The sequence below is a fragment of the Accipiter gentilis genome, chromosome 4, assembly GCF_929443795.1.
Source record: "Accipiter gentilis chromosome 4, bAccGen1.1, whole genome shotgun sequence".
NCBI classification, from domain to species: Eukaryota; Metazoa; Chordata; class Aves; order Accipitriformes; family Accipitridae; genus Astur; species Astur gentilis.
Genome location: NC_064883.1, coordinates 24,262,779 through 24,282,841, shown reverse-complemented (window position 1 = coordinate 24,282,841; position 20,063 = coordinate 24,262,779). Strand labels below are relative to the sequence as shown.

Genomic DNA, 20,063 nt, shown 5'->3' with positions numbered 1-20,063 from the left:
CCCCCAACCCTCACAAATTATTTACTTTGAATGTTTTAGTAGTATACCCCTTTGATTATTGTTAAATGGCAACTTTATAATCAGCACTACTTTTTAGATTTTTTTTTATTTTTTTTTTAATAAATATTTCTATGGTACTGGAGGCAGTGCTCAGTTTTAGCAGGTGAGATTTATGTCTTGGAGTACAGCCTTACAGACTTGAAGAGGGAGGCAGAGGAAACACACAGAGCTTTGAGGAGTATCTGTTGGGTTAGGTTTTAAGGCCTTGCTACTAGGTTTTCATGCTCAAAAACCTTGCATTTCCAAGAACTGAAATGTATGAAAGTTTCATTTGCATACAGAGAGGTTGTTAGTAATGGTAGTTTGTTAGTAAGTGGAATTTGAAGCACTTAGGCCCTTCTGGTCAGGACCTTCTTATTCTCTTGAAGTGGTGGTAGTCTTAATACAGTAATGGGAAAGCGCTTTGCATCTAAGCCTCCATTTTCTGTATGAACCAAGGACAGCCCTAGTATAAATAATACTACTTTGAAATTTTTTGCAGTCTTGCCCATATACATGAGATCTGATTTTTGTGATCAAAAAGATCTATATACCATCTTCAGAAATGTAGTTTTGCAGCCTCACTTACTCACAGAGAGAGGAAAAAATACTGTAGAGGCAAAAACCCCACACAGGCTTAGGCCTTTGCAACTTAAAAATAAACATCTGAAGTACATGTTTGGTTTTAAATTTGAGAAATTGCTAACTTAAAATTACTATTCCATGTAATTTAAAACAGATGTTGATATTACAAAACACTGTTTCTGCTAAAGCAGATTTTGGTGTCAAGGCAATTAAAATAACACTGACAAATATTCAGTGGGAAAGATAATCTCAAATCAAAACCAAGGGAGCCAAAACAGTTTGACCATCTGAGTAGGGTAACTGTTGTGCTCCTCCTGATTATTTCACCTCAGCTTTTCATGGTTTTGCTCAAAGCTCCACAAAGTAAGTTTTTCTGCCTTTGCCACACCCCTCCCCAAATGCAATAAGTATCCCCATTTTTCAGTCAAAAAAACAAACAACCAAAACCAACAAAACCCCAGCACATGCAGGGAGAAGCAAAAGTCTTTTTTCACATTTATGCAAAACACCAGATGTGTGTACATAAGTGGAAAGGTGTGTGGGTGTGATCATGGGCTTGCATTTGTAACTTGCAGAAAAAATCATAAAACTGTGGGCCTAAGTGACTGTCTCAGAGTCATATCCACAGCCTGTTTCTATGGCAAGATTAAGTCTTTTGGGGGGCAAGGTTAAGTCTTTTTGGGGCAGAAAGAGGTGTTTTGACTCTTCTTTTGCCCTGGCTGAATTTTGATTTGCACATCACTTTTGTGCTGGACTTACTTCTTCCTTATTCATCAGACTGACAAAATTGTCATCGTGGATGCAGTTAAAAATACCTTAGACTATGTCTGCACTTAAGTACACCTCCGCCTCAGTGTGTAGGCTCGTCCTCCTGTCGGTTAAGTGCGGCCGGTATAAGCGTGTCTCCACTGGACTGACACGGTCAAAATCTTCCCCAAGTCTAATGTTGAATGTTTTTGTTAGTATAACCAGCTGTGGTCTGTGTGGTGGGCTGGACTGGGGCAGATGTGTTGGTATGATGCGTGAAAAGGTTATGTTTCCTGACCTGACAGCTAGACGTAGCATCAACCCGAGTTGCATATCCTTTTCCTGCTTCCCCTGTGGGACCTGCAATCCAAGTTGCATCACTTTGGTGGTGACAGGGTAGTTCAGCAAAAGAGATTTCACATTTAAAGATTAGCTTTCACAGAAGTGGGAAACTTTTTTTTTTTCCTTCCCCAAACTTCTAAGAGTGAGATACCTATATGATGACACCATGAAATGTGTATTTGACCAGACAAAGGAGAACTCGGATCTTAGCATACAAGAATATTTAATAAAGAGAAAAGCTTTTAATACGAGTCTTTGCTTTTAATCTTGTTACCTTTGCATATCCTCTGTGCTGTCATGTCCAGTGTAATTACTACAAATTGAGCAACAAAGTTCCTCCCTTCCCAGCCATTCTCACTCCCAGTTATGGAGCCTTTTGGTTCTTTTCAAGGCAGAGTATGAGAAGGACAGAAAGTCCTGAGATGTTTTGGTTTTGCTTTTGCCCTAATTTGCTTGGTATCTCTGATTGTAACTTGTGTTGGACAAACCTGTTTACTCAGTAGCAGTTTCTGCCTGCTGCCTGCTGCCAAATCTCTGGGTTGCAGGCGTGCCTAAATAGCTGAAGGACAAGTGGATCTCGCTTTAAACCCTCTTTTTACATTCTGTGGCCTGCAACAGTAAAAAAAAGACTGACCCAAGCAGGGGACTGTGCATAAATAACTTCTCTGAATGGTCCCTGGGTAACTGTCAGACAAAGATACCAGTATTTATTTTGCAAGAGGCAGTGTGATAGCTCTAAACCTGAACATAATAAGCTGAGGCCTGGGATTTTGGAAGATTTTTTAAAAAATTAGTAGTTTTAAATGCATGTATATTTTACAGCAATTTAGTCCTGTCTTCCCTCTTTCCTAGCTAAAAAAATATGCATTTCTATATGAAAAAGACCGGGAGCTGGTCAAAGAACCAACTAAGATTACACTGGTAAAAGTACAGTTTAACCGGGGATAACATTAGTAAAGCTTGGCAAAGCTGCTTTTTCTCCATAGCTGCCAAACTTTTTTTTGAGTAGTTGTTCATTATTTCACCAAACTAAATAAAACATTGACCCTCAGGTAATCCCAGTGAGCAGAATTCCCCTGTGGTGTAACTGGGTCTGGCTCCTGCTGAAAGGCAAGAGGACAACTGAGATGCACTGGTGTGACTTGGGGCTCGGTGCCTGCTGAGGGCGTCTGTTCAAGAACGGCATTTGCTGAAACTCCTAGTAGACTTATATTCGACAGAAAAGCCCTTGGGAGTCAGCTCAAGGACACAGTGGCATCATTTGTTTGCTGTATGTGAGATGTTAGAGGAAAAGGCAGAAGCCTGTGGACAGTTCAAGAAGGTAGAAGGGTATTTCATTAAATGAACCTTAGCAAAGGTGAAATTGCTCTCCCCAGCTTTTTTATCTCAGTTTTGCTAGAGGTGGTGAAGTCCTAGGTCTTGTACACGTTTGGTTTTTTACTCTCTTGTATTTATAACCTCTTGCCCGGCCTCTGGGTCTGTTCTGTGTTTAAATTCTGTACAAAATGTCAGCTTGGTATACAGGCCTTAAAATGGATTTAAATTTGATTATTTTAAACTGAGATTGTAGAAATTCTTAACAGAATTGTCTAGGTGATCAGGCAGTATCTTCATTCTACAACAGAAAACTTTCTCCCTGCCTCAGTTACACAACTCCACTTCTACTAAATACTACAGATTCTCTTCTCTCTCCTGTGTGTTTGGGCTGCTACACTGCTGTCCATTGAGTAGCTCCTTGATCTGGTCCCAGAGGGTGCTGCATTTGTAACTCTCTCCCCTCTTCCTGGGAGCGTAACTTAACCCAGTGTAACTGTGAATGTTAAGGACTTCTTGGAGTTGATCTTTCACTGCAGGCTGTTCTAGAGGACAGTAATGATCTCACAAAAATGAGTCTTTGTTTAGTTGCATGTTTGATTAATTGCAGGCTTTTGGCCTCCCAGTTGGATGTTTGGGTGTTTTCTTGCCAACTTCAGCTCTGACAAGGTATAGATGCTAAGACTGGGCATCGTAATCGTAAAAGCAGGCATGTTAACAGTGAATAACATGGCCCTTGCAAACATGTTGATCTTAATAATTTTAGTTCTCAGTTCTCTTTCTTTTGGCTTGCAAGTATCATACCTGATTTTATTTTTTTTTCCCCTCCAGAATTAAAAACAATTGTTTGTTGCATTGACATTTTTCTTTCCCAGTGAAAAACACCCAAGCCCCCCAAACCCCAGTATCTGTCTTGAGCTCCATTATATACATATGCTTTTGCTGGGAGGTTAACCTCTTGAAGAGGATTCAGTGTTAACTGGCTCATTGCCTACTTATTTACCTCCTGTCTGAGAGCTGCCAACACCTCCCACACTTTGCAAATTCTAATCTAATCTTGATTCTCTATCTTGATTATTTGTCAAACTAGAATCTTCTTAAAGAAAGGAGATGTATTATCAATAGTCAAAATGTGTCAGAATCTGCAAGTGCAATGTATACTTCATTGCTGGGCTTTTTTAATTAAAGTTGACCTCATTGTACTTACTCTTTTAAAGCACAAATATTTGGTTATTTTTTTGTTGTTTCTTACTGAGATTTCAGCAAGACTTTCATCACTACTAAAATTAGAAAGAAAATTCCCTGAAAACAGAATGTTTTTCTTTGGATTCTTCTCAAATTCAGGTATACCTGATGGTTGAGCAGGTGGGGGGAAAAGTATGTGGCCACTAATAGTTACTGAATTTCCATGGAGGTTACTTTTCTCAGTTCCTGCAGTTCCCTGAGTTCCTCGAAACTCTGTTGAATTTGGTTGTTCCATGTTTGTGCTGGGTAATAGCCTGAAGAGCAGCACTGGCTGTTACATAGTGCCAAAATTTGATGCTGGTGTGTCAGAACACCTGGTTGTGCTGGAGTCTTGAGTATAAAACAAATCAGAAGGCACTTGAAGGGAGTTTTTCATCAATGCTCTCAGTTCCCCCCTTCCTTCCTTTCCCTTGCCTTTTCTTCAGATTCAAGCTGCTGTTAGATTTTTTCATATTAAAATGCTGGCTTTTCCATATTTAACTTTTTTTAATTTTAAGCTTGGTGGTATTGATTTTTCTCATCGCACATTCTCTGAATCTCTGGCAGAAGTCCTGGAGGGGATTTGGGAGCGAAGAAGAAGAAAAAGAAGCAGAAGAGAAAAAAGGAGAAACCAAATTCTGGAGGCACCAAATCAGATTCTGCGTCTGACTCCCAGGAGATTAAAATTCAACAGCCTTCAAAAGTGAGAGCCTGGTTCTGTTTTAATTTGTGCTTGCTTTCTAATTTAATTTTAATTTGTGTGTAGCTTTTTGTAAAAGCGAGTTGGTAGTTCTGCCTTAACACGTCAGAAATAAGCAAATGGCTACTGTCCTGAACAGAGACAGGAGCAAGGTAAGACCTGGCGTTTGCAGACTGTGTGAAGTTAGCTGGAGAGTCAGCGTCACCACCACGGTGGTGTACTCTGAGAAAAGCAGAGGAGGAGGTGTTTTGTCTTTCTTTTCCAGCAGCTAGAACTCAGGCTAGTGACAGCTTCATCACAGGGAATCTTAATCTCCAGTGGTAATGCTTTTAAATAGATTTTGTGTTTGGGAATTGCCTTTAGTTTAGCCACCATCTAACTTGGCTTAGTGCAGTTTCAGTAACTTGTACAGCGTAATGCTATCTCATGGTGAGCATCAGCAGTAGGAGGGAAGAAGGTATACTTGCTGTGCTAACCAGAGTCTCATTTGGGCAAACAAGCAGCATGTCATCTTACATAAAATCTCTAACATGGAGATACAGGCTGAAGAAACAGCCATCTGAAAGGCCTCTGCTGTAAATAAGAATGCAAAATTCTGTGAGGGATGTACAGTCTTTGTGGGCTTTGTGACAAAATAGCATTGTCTAGGTGCTTTTGAGTACCATGTGAATGCATGGTGAATAATATGATGTGCCTTTTTAACATACAGCTTTTATCTCAAGAGAAATCTGAGCCTGAGGACTGAAGTTTATAACATGATGATATGAAAGTTTATGGACCATTGAACCTGTTGAAGTAGTTTTATTTGCTTTATCAGATTAATGTGGAGAAAATTACACTGTTGTGCCAGTAGTACTATTCATTCTGTAAGATTTATCAAGTACATTGGGGCTACTGACTAATTTTAGGGAAAAAAAGTTGTGTTCTGGCTCATTAACATACTGATAGATTTTTGTGTTGTCCCTTTAGATATTCTCTGTGTCACCCCCATTGCTTTGAACGGGCACATTTGGCACAGGGGACACTTTAAAATACGTAGAGACATCTTAAGTACTTCTGATTTCACCACGTTTTGCTACTGTGTTTCTATAAAGCAGGTGGCATGAATTGCTAATACAAGAGGACTGTTTGCAAGTGATGACCAAGTAACCTCAAACTCTTTCACAATTGGAGTGAAGTCAGTTTTAATGTTAACATAAAGACATAGTTCATTGCTGTGGTGTCCTGGGAGTTCCTTGGTTCCCTGTTGACCAAGCTTACTGTTCCATATGCTGCCTTTATTGCATTAAAAGGAAGCTGCTTCACTTTTTTTGTTTTCATGTGCAAGATTTTGGTCCTGAGCACTTTGCAGTCTTGCACAGCATTTCTCTAGCATGACATGTTTTGCAAATGTGGAAGCCTATCCTTGTTCTAAGTTGTGTACTTAGGATGCCACTCTTTGTGATTATTTTACTGTCACAAGAAGTTTAGCCAGTTTGTTAGCAATGTTACAAAACCTTCTCTTTTATTGGCATAAAATAAAAGGTCTTATTTAAGTCTTTCTCTCAAGCTCTAGGCAGCTAAACCATTTTACTGTTCTGTTATGGCTTCCGCTTTTCTCTAGTTCCAAGTGCATCAGCGTTGGCTGGGGGGGGGTTGCCTTCTCTGCTGTGTTCCAGGTGTACACAGTGATAAGTAGATGAGTTTCTCTGTCTTGGACAACTTTCCTGTTTCAGATTTTTTGACAGCATCTTAGACTGCTGATCTGGGTCAGTGTGGAGAAGTATATTTATTTTCTCTGCTACTCAAGTGATATTTAGATTCTGTATTCCTTGTGCTATGTGAAATATATTATAGAAAAAAAGGCTCTTAGCATTTGCTTGCTCTTTGTTGAAAAGAAGTTTACAAAATATTTCAGAAGAAACTGACATTGTACACTTTATTAAGAGAATATATGCAGGATCATCAGGTAATACTCCGTGGGGCTTCTGAACTCATTGAAAATTATTTTGAAAAAAGACTTTGAGGTCAGGTGAGTTTGTAAACAGGTGTACCCGCCTGGAGAAAAACAGAACAGCAAGTCATCTTGGCTTCTCCCTCTCTTATTTGTGATATTGGACTTTTTGAACACTGGCATGAGTGTTACCACAGCAATAAGTGCTTGTTAGCACGTTATGCTTATGATGACCTTTAGGATGCTTCACTGCGCATCTCACAAGACTTTAATCTCTCCCCATTACAAGTCCCAATGATGTAGACTGTCCACACTGACATAAATGAAGCTTGCCAGATCTGCAATATTGTCAGTCATTACTGTAGTCACTAGTGGCCTACACAACACAGTCACAGAATAACTTAGGTTGGTAGAGACCTCTGGAGACCTTTCGACCAACCTCCTGCTTAGAGCAGATCCAACTAGATCAGGCTGCTCAGGCCTAGATCAGGTTGGTTGTTCTCCAAGGATGAAGACTCCACAACCTCAGTGGGCAAATTATTCCAGTGTTTGACTACACTTGTGGTTAAAAAAAAAAAAAGGTAATTCCTTACATCTAAATGGATTTTGCTAGTTTGCTGGTTTGCAACTTTTGTCCATTGTTTCTCATCCTATCGTTGTACTCCTCTGAAAAGACATGGCTCAGTTTTCTTTACATCCTCCCATTAGGCAGCAATGAGATTTCTTCTGCTCCCTTAACCTTCTCTTCTTAAGGCTGAACAAACCAAGGTGTCTCATCTTCTTGTACGTCATATGCTTCAGCACCCTGATCATCTTGGTGGCCCTCGTTGATCTTGCTCCACTATGTCAATATTTTCTTTCTAATGGGGAACCCGAAACTGTGAGATGCGATCTCAGGGGTGCCAGATAAAGGGTAAGACTTGCTGGACAGTCTTACTGGTGCAACCCAGTATGCAGCTGTCCTTTGCTGGGCAGCAAACTGCTGACTCATGTTCAGCTCTGCCCACCAGGACCTCCAAGTTATTTTCTGCAGACCTACTTCCTAGCCAGTCTGTGTTGGCCTCCGCCATTGTGTGGGCTTTTTCTGTCCCAGATGCAGGACTTTGTATTTGCCTTTGTCAAACTTCATGAAGCTTCTGTTTCCAGCCTGTCAAAGTAGCTCTGAATAGCAGCTCTGCTGTCCAGCATATCAACCATTCTTCCCAACTAGGTATCATCTATGCACTTGCAGAGAAAGCACTCTTTGTCACATCCAGATCGTTAAACAGTATTGACCTCTGAGTTCTCAAAATCCTCTTCCCCCTTGCCTTCTTGAAGATGGGTGTGACATTTCCCTTTTTCCATTCATAAGAAACCTCCACCAATTGCTCTAACCTTTTAAACTTGATAGGTGCTTGTTGCAGTAACATCAGCCAGCTCCCTCGGCACCCTCAGGTGCATCTGGTCAGTTCTTATGGACCTGTCCATGATTAGTTTGCTAAATGTTCCCTAACTTTCTCTCCTGCTGTGGTTAATGGGAGTCTCACAGACTGTGCTACAAAGCTGAGGGTCATCAAAGGTCTGAGGTCAGAACTTGTCACCAAAACAGAGGCAAAAAAAGCATTCCATACCTCAGCCCTGTTGCACAACAGTGCCGTCTTGTGCTGTGAAGAGATATTTCCCCTAAACTGAAATTAAACAAAATCACTCTTCTTTCTAATTGATGTGAAGTTCTGTATAGGTTTTTCTTGCTTTCCATTAAAGGAAAACAAAAAGGATTGCAAGTAAACTTCTTAGCAAGGCTGATCTCTGAACATTTTGAAAGGAAAGGACATTCCTTCTGATGACCCTAGCCATGTTGTATTTGGTACCAGAACATGAACTTTTTACTTTACATATGCTAGTAAGATCTTTTTAGAACCTAATACCTTTTTTTTAGATTTTCTGTTTTCTTCTTCATAATGTAGAAAAAAACATTAGAGACTTAAAATAAACATACAAAATAAATTACAGTATGTCAATATTTATGTGTGATTTCAGAATTTATCTAGTGGCATTAGAAGTATTTGTATCAGGCCAGTTTGTAATAGACAAATTGATAGTTGAGAAAAGTAATTTATGTCACTGTAATCTGGATCTAGAAATAGGGTAGGTTTTTTATGCTGCAATTGTGTTGCTCTGAAGAGTATAAATATGTTATTTCATAACTACTCAGATGACAGGTGTTTAAAGAATGCTCACAGGTTAAATTTCACAATACTTAAATTAACGAAAGAAATTGCATAATATTTAGAGAGTACAAGTTTTTATTACAAATAAAAATGATGGCCTGCGTGAGCTACAGGCAGGGAGTTTTACTCCTTCTGTGGCTCAGAATATTGGAGGGAGATGCTCATCCAAATGAAGCTTTACATCATTATTACATGTAATTTTTGGTGTTTTTTCAACACATAATTTGTAGAAAGAAGATGAAATATGGAAATAGTGATCCATTGATACTTAGTAAAAAAAAAAAAAACAACACATCTGGCTTGATGCAGAATTGCTTGAAGTTTTCCAATGCATTTGAGACTATTCCTTCAGATGTATTTTTTGCACTGCAGTCTGGGAAAACTGGAACACAAGCATGCTGTTAGTACGCCTCAGAAAAGGACTTGCAATTTGGGGGATAATGAAACAAAACAAGTAAATAGATTTAAAAAGAGAGAGAGGGAGATCCCTTAAGATTTAGAAGTCTGTTACTATTATTCCTCTGTACTTTCCTATGCAGGTAAAATTCTCATTCCAGTTACACTTACTCAGAGTGATCAAAAGTGAGGGTGTAAGAGCTCAGTTTAGAAATGCTTAGCCTTAGGTTTTATGCTTTTCAAATAACTTATAGAACAGATTTTTCAACTTTTAAGTGGAAAATTGGTTTATTTTGTCAATCTGCTTCTATCAGTTAAAATTATCTTCAGTTATGAGTGTTGGCACAGTTGGCATTAGTGGCAAGATGGTCAACTACATACGATGCAATGCAGAAGGGTACCTACTATAATAATTTCAAGCTAATAGAAGGGAGATACAATATAAGGTTAAAAAGTGGATATTTGTAGCAGTACAGTGTATCTGAAATACTGAACCATAGTGAATTTAAATATTATTTTATATTGTATGTGTAAAGTACAACTTCAAACATCTCTGTGTACCAGTGGTATCTTTAGATTGTTAGATGTCTAAGCTGATGTGCTTTTTGCTGTTTTATTGTATTTCACAGGGCAGGGAGGGGCAGGGAATATAATAAGCTTTTTATTGTGATACTGGTATACTGCCTTAACGCTGCAGTATTTGTGTTAAATGTGTTAACACTGAAGTTTCACGGTTAAATGCAAGCGCTACTCAAAACCATTAAGTATCTTGTGAAGTTGCTTGTCTGTTGCCCACCTAACTTTCCACGCTCCTGCCTCCAGAGGTTTTACCTAAACTAACCATGATGAGAAGAAAGAACATGTAACAGTAAAATAAATGAGCATGTTGGTACAACTTGTTCAAAGTAAATGTACTCAATAAGCTTCCTCTTCTGTTTGTCTCTGTGTCCAGAATCCAGCCATTCCAATGCAGAAGCTTCAAGACATCCAGAGAGCGATGGAGCTGCTCTCTGCATGCCAAGGCCCAGCAAAGAATATTGATGAGGCTACCAAACGTAAATACCAGTTTTGGGATACGCAACCTGTACCTAAACTTAGTAAGTATAACTGGACCTGGACATAAGATCTGTCTTACTGACCACTAAAAGAATGTGTGCCAGCTGTGTGGCATGTTCTCCAGAACAGCTGTGAGTTGGACTGTCTGCAGTAGAGATCCTTAATCTTTTCTGTAGTTTATGTGGAATTCTTAATGTTTTCTAGGAAAGTGCTTGCCCGCGCCCCCCCCAGTGATATGCAAAAAAATACGGTGTTAATAAATCTCATTATGATGCTCTCTATAAAAATGGGAAATGCTATTGAAATAGTATTCCTTTGTATATTTTAGGTCTGAACTCTTGAACAACAGAACATAGAAGTCCTTTCCACTTCAGGGAAAATAAGAACCTAAGTGGTGACAAAGAGTAAACTTTGATTTTATTTATTTATTTATTTTCCCTTGATTTTTCTTTTTTCCATAAATAGATTTGCTATCACAGAGAGAATGACTCTCCTGCTGTAGGTTACACTGTTTTCATGCAGCTTTAAGTGGATAATGGCACTTCTGTCATGTGTGAACACTTCTACTGCTGTATGTTCACGTGCTTCCTCCACAATGTATACTATCTTGAAGACATGCTTTCACAGAGTCTGGTCTCTGTTCTTGGTATCAAGTGAGATGGTGAGGTGACCTCTCCTTGCCTTTAATTTTGTAAGGAATTTGGCAGATTACTTTTTATACTGATCTGATCCCTGATAACACAGTTGGTAAATCTTAGTCTTTGTTGGAGAAGGTAGTTGCTGACTGTCTTGCTTTTTCTGAATTGCTTTCTGAACTTTCTTCTTCCCACTTCGTTATCTTCAAGTTAACCAGTTGTAGCTCTTCAGTGACAACAGAACTTGGGGACCCCACAAGTAAAGCAGTCTCAGTGCAATAGCTGTCATTGTTCTGTTCTGCAGATGTCTCTCCATGGCACTGGAGACTGGTGTAGAATAAGCAGAAATAAGGGAGAGTCTAATGCACAGGAGCACTCTGCTCGCTGTCTCCACAGGGCAGCATTTCATATTAATCCATTTCTATAGTTTAATTCACAGAGATCTCATTTCTCCCTGACTTCCTTGCATAGAGAAGTCCAGAGCAGAGTCCCTGGATGCAGTATTTTCCACTGGATTGAACTGATCTGCCCTGGCTCTTCTCTGTACAAACTCTCTCCAGATACCTCTGTAAACTAATGGTAATAATTGTCACAGTAATCCTGCCTAGGTGGAGGAGGAGCCTAGCTGAATTAAGTTGATGTGTAAATCAAAAAATACTCTGGCCATAACAAAGCTTTTTCAGACCTAGTTCAGGTGTCTGCGCAGCAGTTCCAGGAGTTCAGTTCAGGTTAGTCAATGTATCTTACAGCACTTCTAGATGAGAGTCTGTCACTTGCCAGCCTAAAAGGACCAATACATTTGCTCTAAAAATGATTTGTTAGTGGTGTTCAGTAGAAATATGTTTTGTTGAATTTGGCCAGCAGAGGTTTTGTTCAACAGTATTTATGAATTGCTTCTTGACCCTATTGGAATTTTTTTTTCCCCTCTCCTTGTAGTTTTTCCATTATCTGCTGAATGAACATATTGGGAAGTCTTCACTATTTGATATGCTGTTTAGGTAGAAAAAAATCATCTGTTGATTCAAGAAATAGCTCTAGGGATCTTTGCATTAAATTAACTTCAGAATCCTTCTGCCTTCTAGTTAAGGTTGTTAGCAGTAGGTTCTTCAGTTAGGCAAGTCTGCCATGTAGTGGCAGTAATGTTTAGGCTGTTGATACTTTCCAGAGTTTGCATAAAAGTGCTGGTAATGATGACCTTCCAAACTGGACAGCAGGCCATAACTATTTGTGAGGATTGCACGTCATTTGGGGAAAGTTCATACTACAAAGGAACACTTGACTGTCTAGAGCTTGATGATGGTGACAGTAGGGTTGAGTGTGTATGGCTAAGAATCAGGGGGAAGGCCAACAAGGCAGATATTGTGGTGGGAGTCTGTTACAGACCACCCTAACAGGATCAAGAGGCAGGTGAAATATTCTGTAAGCAGCTGTGAGAAGTCTCACAATTGCTAGCCCTTGTTCTCGTGGGGGACTTCAGCTTACCAGATGTCAGCTGGAAATACAATACAGCAGAGAGGAAACAGTCTAGGAGGTTCTCCTGTAGTGTGTGGAAGATAACTTCCTGACACAGTTGGTGAGTGAGCCAGCTAGCGATGGTGCCCTACTGGACCTGTTGTTGGCGAACAGAGAAGAACTTGTGAGTGATGTGATGGTTGGAGGCCATCTTGGGCACAACAGTCAGGAAATGACAGAGTTTTAAGTTCTTGGAGGAGGGATTTAGCAGAACTTCATCCTTGGACTTTTGTTGGCCACTTGGATCTTTGTTGGTGACATGGACAGAGGGATTGAGTGCACCCTCAGCAAGTTTGCTGATGATACCAAGCTGTGTGGTGCAGTCGACATGCTGGAGGGAAGGGATGCCATCCAGAGGGACCTTGACAGACTTGAGGGGTGGGCCCATGTGAACCTCATGAGGTTCAACAAGGCCAAGTGTAAGGTCCTGCACGTGAGTTTGGGCAATCCCAAGCACAAATACAGGCTGGGCAATGAGTGGACTGAGAGCAGCCCTGTGGAGAAGGACTTGGGGGTAATAGTGGATGAAAAAGTGAATATGAGCTAGCAATGTGTGCTTGCAGCCTGGAAAGCCAGCCGTATCCTGGGCTGCATCAAAAGAAGCATGACTAGCAGGTTGAGGGAGGTGATTCTCCCCCTCTACTCCATTCTTGTGAGACCCCACCCAGAGTACTGTGTTCAGTCCTGGGGCCCCCAACATGAGAAAGTTGTGGACCTGTTGGAATGAGTCCAGAGGAGGGCCATGAAGATGATCAGAGGGCTGGAGCACCTTCCCTGTGAGGACAGGTTGAGAGCTGGGGTTGTTCGGCCTGCAGAAAAGGCGGCTCTGGGGAGACCTTATAGCACCCTTCTAGTACTTAAAGGGGACCTACAGGAAAGATGGGGAGGGACTCTTTACCAGGGAGTGTAGTGATAGAATGAGGGGTAACGGTTTTAAACTGAAAGAGGGTGGATTTAGATATTAGGAAGAAATTTTTGACTGTGAGGGTGGTGAGATGCTGGAACAGGTTGCCCAGAGAAGTTGTGTATGCCCCCTCCCTGGAAGTGTTCAAGGCCAGGTTGGATGAGGCTTTGAGCAACCTGATCTAGTGGGAGATATCCTTGCCTATGGTAGGGTGGTTGGAACTAGATGAGTTTTAAGGTACTTTCAAACCCAAACCGTTCCATCATTCATTCTATGATTCTATGACTCCCAGAAGGCAGACTTCGGCCTGTTTAGGAGCCCGGTTGACAGAGTTGCCTTGGGAGGCAGTCCTGAAGGGCAAAGGAGTCCAGGAAGTCTGGACATTCCTGAAGAAGGAAATCTTAAAGACATAGGAGCAGGCCATCCCCATGTGGCGAAAGACGAGCTGGCAGGGAAGACCACCAGCCTGGCTGAACAAAGAGCTTTGGCTGGAACTCAGGAGAAAAAAAGAGAGTTTATGGCTTTTGGAAGAAGGGGCACGCAACTCAGGAGGACTACAAGGATGAGGTTATGCAGGGAGAAAATTAGAAGGGCCAAAGCCCAACTAGAACTTAATCTGGCTAGTGCCATAAAAGACAATAAAAAAATGTTTTGATAAATACATTATCAGCAAAAGGAGGGCTAAAGAGAATCTCTATCCTTTATGGGATGTGAGGGGAAACATAGTGACAAAGTATGAGGGAAAGACTGAGGTACTTAATGCCACCTTTGCCTCAGTCTTTAATAGTAAGACCAGTTATTCCAGCCCACTGAGCTGGAAGACAGGGAGCAGAATAAACCCCCCATAATCCAAAGGGAAATGGTTAGCAACTTGCTACACCACTTAGACACACACAGGTCTATGGGGCTGGATGGGGTCCACCCAAGGGTACTGAGGGAGCTGGCAGAAGTGCTCACCAAGAGACTTTCCATCATTTATCAGCAGTCCTGGCTAACCAGAGAGGTCCCGGTTGACTGGAGGTTAGCAAATGTGACGCTCATCTACAAGGAGGGCAGGAAGGAGGATCTGGGGAACTACAGGCCTGTCAGTCTGACCTTGGTGCCGGGTAAAGTTATGGAGCAGATCATCCTGAGTGCCATCACACAGCACGTACAGGACAACCAGGTGATCAGGCCCAGTCAGCATGGGTTTATGAAAGGCAGGTCCTGCTTGACCAACCTGATTTCCTTCTATGACAAGGTAACCTGCTTAGTGGATGAGGGAAAGGCTGTAGATGTTGTTTACCTGGACTTTAGTGAAGGCTTTGACACCGCTTCCCACAACATTCTCCTGGAAAAACTGGCTGGTCGTGGCTTGGACGGGCGTACTCTTGGCTGGGTAAAAAACTGGCTGGATGGCCAAGCCCAAAAGAGTTGTGGTGAATGGAGTTAAATCCAGTTGGTGGCCAGTCACAAGTGGTGTTCCCCAGGGCTCAGTATTGGAGCCAGTTCTATTTAATATGAGTTCTGTTTATCAATGATCTGGACGAGGGGATCAAGTACACCCTCAGTAAGTTTGCAGATGACACCAAGTTGAGCAGGAGCATTGATCTGCTTGAGGGTAGGAAGGCTCTACAGAGGGATCTCGACAGGCTGGATCATTGGGCCAAGGCTGCTTGTATGAAGTTCAACAAGGCCAAGTGCTGGGTCCTGCCCTTGGGTCACAACAACCCCATGCAACACTACAGGCTTGGGGAAGAGTGGCTGGAAAGCTGCCTGGGGGAAAAGGACCTGGGGGTGTTGCTTGACACCTGGCTGAATGTGGGCCAGCAATGTGCCCAGGTGGCCAAAAAGGCCAATAGTATCCTGGCCTGTATCAGAAATAGTGTGGCCAGCAGGAGCAGGGAGGTGATTGTCCCCCTGTACTCGGCGCTGGTGAGGCCGCACCTCGAGTGCTGTGTTCAGTTTTGGGCCCCTCACTACAGGAAGGACATTGAGTTGCTGGAGTGTGTCCAGAGAAGGGCAACAAAGCTGATGAGGGGCCTGGAGCACAAGTCTTACAAGGAGCGGCTGAGGGAGCTGGGGTTGTTTAGTCTGGAGAAAAGGAGGCTGAGGGGAGACCTTGTCGCTCTCTACAACTACCTGAAAGGAGGTTGTAGTGAGGTGGGGGTCAGTCTCTTCTCCCAAGTAACAAGTGATAGGACAAGAAGAAATGGCCTCAAGTTGCGGCAGGGGAGGTTTAGATTGGATATTAGAAAAAATTTCTTTCCTGAAAGGGTTGTCAAGCATTGGGACAGGCTGCCCAGGGAAGTGGTTGAGTCACCATCCCTGGAGGTATTTAAAAGATGTGTAGATATGGCACTTAGGGACATGGTTTAGTGGTAGACCTGGCAGCATTAGGTGCACAGTTGGACTTGATCTTAAAGGTCTTTTCCAACCTAAATGATTCTATGATTCTGTTATTTGGCAGGTGCTGCTCCATAGAAGAGGAACAGCTTCTGTTTATAGCTATATGCTGAGGGACCAGAGCTGTAAAGTAAGGGAAGAGATGAAAGCGTGCTTTCATGTAGGATTTTAGGAACAAATTTCACATTTCACCAGCATCCCTTAAATGCCCTGGCTTTGCCATGCCACTGCTCCTGAGTAATCCTGTTGAGTTCGGGTCTGTTCAAGTCAGTGGTGAACAGGATCCGAGCCATAGCTTGTTAGCTGTGAGTACAACATCTTTCTCATGATGAGACTGTGGATCTTGTGGCTGGCTAAATGCTGTGCATGTGCTGATAAATTGCTGTCTGCTGTCCTGTGTTACAAAATACTGGGTCTCAGTTCAGGTAGAGCTGTTCTGTGTGTATTTATAGATATTCTGATGAGATGGTCATTAGTCTGAATGCAATCTGTGAGAATGAGTAGTATAAGCTAATAATATAAATTTTTTTCAAAATTTTTTAAAAGCTTTATGTTCCTATCACGTAATTATGAGAAAATACCTGTTGTGAGTTAAATGCAGTTTTGAGAACTATCAGGAAAGCTAGCAATGTAACTGTTCTTTTGGTTTGTGTTTTTAAATTTTTTTCCTCCTCCTGCTTCAAAAGATGAAGTTATAACTTCACACGGTGCAATCGAACCAGATAAGGACAATGTCCGCCTAGAGCCATATTCTTTGCCACAAGGTTTTATGTGGGACACATTGGATCTTAGCAATGCTGAAGTTGTAAGTAAAACAATTTTTATATGTATCTAAAATTATTGAAGTTTATTCTGATTGATGTGTGTGGATAAATCTTTGGATTTTTTTTTTTGTGTGTGTTTTCAGCTGAAGGAGTTATACACACTGTTAAATGAGAATTACGTAGAAGATGATGATAATATGTTTAGGTTTGATTATTCACCTGAATTTCTTCTGTGGTGAGTAGCAAGTTCTACATTCTGCTCCGGCTGGAGTGCAAAGAAGGGTGTTGTTATTACATCTTCTTAGGCAGTAATTTGTAATTATTTCTGTAATCAATTCTAGGGCACTACGTCCTCCAGGCTGGTTACCCCAATGGCACTGTGGGGTTAGAGTGTCTTCAAACAAAAAACTGGTAGGATTCATAAGTGCCATCCCTGCAAATATTCGTATTTATGACAGGTAAAATGCACCATTACTTTTGTACTTGTAAAAGGATAACACCATGAAACAAATCTTAAACTGATATCCATTGCCACAGAGAACTTAAAAAGAGAGAAGGAGGCTCACTGACCATAAAGAGTCAGAAGAATCCTGTGTATGTAGCAGAGACTTTTTTTTTAATCTTCTTCATCCTGCCCCCCTGCCCAAAAAGCTTGTGGGCTCCTTACAATGAAGACCAATAATACATATGTAAGGAATTTGCTTATTGATGGATGATACAGATAATGACAAAGAATTTTCTGATCCTACTAGAAGGTATTTAAGGGATAGTCAGTCAGCTGGACTTCCTTGGCCAGCTCTTCATACACTGACAATCATAAAGTATTAATGATACCATGTAGCATGTGCTTGGATGCCATTCTGCATCTTAAAGTAAGGCAATTGGTTAAGCCTCGATAGAGCTCTGGAAAAGGAGTGTTGCAAACAGTTTAGACACAGCTTGCATATTGCACAATTTGCCAGTGCAGTCGCTGTATCATAGGTTAGTATTTGTTGCAGATGTACTTTGTCACAGGCCAATTTATTTTTACCTCAAATTCTTCTGTTACAACATGGAAAACTACAATTATGGAAATAAAACTACGCAATGTGCAACTCTTTAACTTTTCCACTATTTAATGTCCTTTTAGTGTGAAGAAAATGGTAGAAATCAATTTTCTGTGTGTCCATAAGAAACTGAGATCTAAACGGGTAGCACCTGTACTAATTCGGGAAATAACCAGAAGAGTAAACCTGGAAGGAATTTTTCAGGCTGTTTACACTGCTGGAGTGGTACTCCCCAAGCCTGTGGCCACTTGCAGGTAACCTAAGTGATGTTCATAATAATATCGGTTCCTATAGCAGTCATTTTAAAGAATATTTTATGTAGTTGGCTAGAAACAATAAAAACATAAAAGTCAAAGAAACTAAATGTTGTGGCCTTGACTAACCTGAAGGCCTGAGTGTTTTTTCAGGGTTGTTTTCTTTTGTCACTTTCCCTCTTTCTCCCTCCTGTGCTTCTCCCTGCTTCTCTCCCCTTCTCCCCCTGTGCCTTGGATAAAACAGCTTCTCAGACTAAAATCTAATTTTGGTTTGTTTATCGTACCTTAAATAGACTAATAGATGTTTCTGTTGACCTTCTGGTGGAAGCCATGCTAGCAATGACAACATTGTATACCTGTGTTTTTCAAGTGGCCTGTTTCCCTGCTGGGATGCTTCCCTGTTGACCTGGTTGCTTGCCAAAGATGGCAGAGCATTTCTGGGAATTGTATGATTTGCTTTTTTGAAATACTTTCATCTTTCCTGGAGAAGGGAGGATTTAATTGGCATTTGATAAAGATGGGAAAACTATCACGTAAGAAAAGTTGTATGTAATGAAGTATAATTTTGTTTGCTTGGAATGCATTTTATTTCTAATGGGAAAAGTTCAGTTCCAGCAGTATTAGTTCAGCTGTCTATACTTCTGGAGGACAGGATACTTTTTCATTTGAAGTTGTGTTTGTACCTATGAACACCAAAGGTCCTGTAAGTTTCTGTAAGGAAGGATGGGAAAAAACCCACCAGCCATGCTATGTTAGAGTAACCATGGATGTTCTGTTGCACAATGATCTAGGAAGGAGGAGATCTCCTTCAACAAGCTACTTAGACATGAGCAGAGGGTCCTGTCTGTTCAAGAAAATAAATGTTACCATGTTAAGTATGGTGAAATTGGTAGGCCTATGGCAAGTACTAAAATGTTTAGCCCTGTGACTACTGATTCTGGAATAAAAAGCTTTTTCTTAGATTCAAAGTATGGTGATAACAGGCCTGTTTAAAAGCTATTGCTTGGATATAGCTTTTCCTTATCTTTTGTTGCTCAAGCTTCTTACAGACATAGTACAGGCTTGCTTAGAAACAAATTTGGAGAGGAGAAGGAGCAAAGCGAGAAATGGATGCAAGTAAAGCTGACACTTAAAATACTATTTAATCTCATTATTAATTTTATTTCCAGGTATTGGCATCGATCACTGAATCCCAGAAAATTGGTGGAGGTGAAATTTTCACATTTGAGTAGAAACATGACTCTACAAAGAACAATGAAGCTCTACAGACTTCCTGATGTAAGCAGTATGACTTCTAGAGAATCCCCACAGTTACTGTGAGGCCCAAAATAACCTTCCATCTGTCTCTGACAGCACAGGCTTTTCTGTGGAAAGGCAGTGTGTGCAGGACATTTAAAAAAAAAAAAAAATATCTCTGGTTGATGAAAAAGGCCTTAAGGGCTGTTCTAAACAGAATAGAGTATTGCTGGAAATGTAGATCTGTATATGGAGAAAATACAAATTTTGAACTAAAAGGCTTAAACAAACAAAGAAAAAAAACCCAGAAGCCTTGACTTCATAAACATGTGGGATTGAATTGAAGATGCATAAAACTATTCTTGGTATGGTTAATCTGATAAAAGCTTATTGGAACAGTAAATTAATAGTTCATGTCTTAAAATTCTCTGAGAAGTCCATCAGAAAGTTGGCTCAGTGCAGTGGGATTGTTGATTACACTCTGATTCACAGCTTTTTCTGTTCTGTCAGAGAATGTTAATCTTCTGCAATAAAGAGGCTCAGCAAAAGCCTCTTCAGTGCGTTGTGTACCATTTATTTGCATGGTCTAGTACCAAAAAAAAAAGTGCTCTGGCATAGCTAGATCAGTTAAAAATAATTTTTCTCATGTCTGCAGCTAATAGTTAGGCTGGCAAACAGCCTTAGGATGCATTTCCATGACAGGGCAAGTCACTGTAAGTAGTCTGAAATGTACTATTAAAAACAAAAAAAAAATCTTATTGCTGTAATTAATAGCTTATAG

At 40.9% G+C, this 20,063-nt stretch overlaps 1 protein-coding gene across 1 annotated transcript in view; it reads left to right on the top strand.

Moving 5' to 3' along the window:
• Positions 1 to 20,063, top strand: part of NMT2 (N-myristoyltransferase 2) — a 38,808-nt gene that overhangs the window by 3,507 nt on the left and 15,238 nt on the right. Inside the window, exons 2-8 of the mRNA XM_049798493.1 lie at positions 4,819 to 4,954; positions 10,443 to 10,587; positions 16,669 to 16,787; positions 16,890 to 16,981; positions 17,088 to 17,204; positions 17,876 to 18,046; positions 19,216 to 19,324. Of these exons, the coding sequence (XP_049654450.1) occupies positions 4,819 to 4,954; positions 10,443 to 10,587; positions 16,669 to 16,787; positions 16,890 to 16,981; positions 17,088 to 17,204; positions 17,876 to 18,046; positions 19,216 to 19,324 (889 nt within the window). The remainder of the gene's footprint in view (positions 1 to 4,818; positions 4,955 to 10,442; positions 10,588 to 16,668; positions 16,788 to 16,889; positions 16,982 to 17,087; positions 17,205 to 17,875; positions 18,047 to 19,215; positions 19,325 to 20,063) is intronic.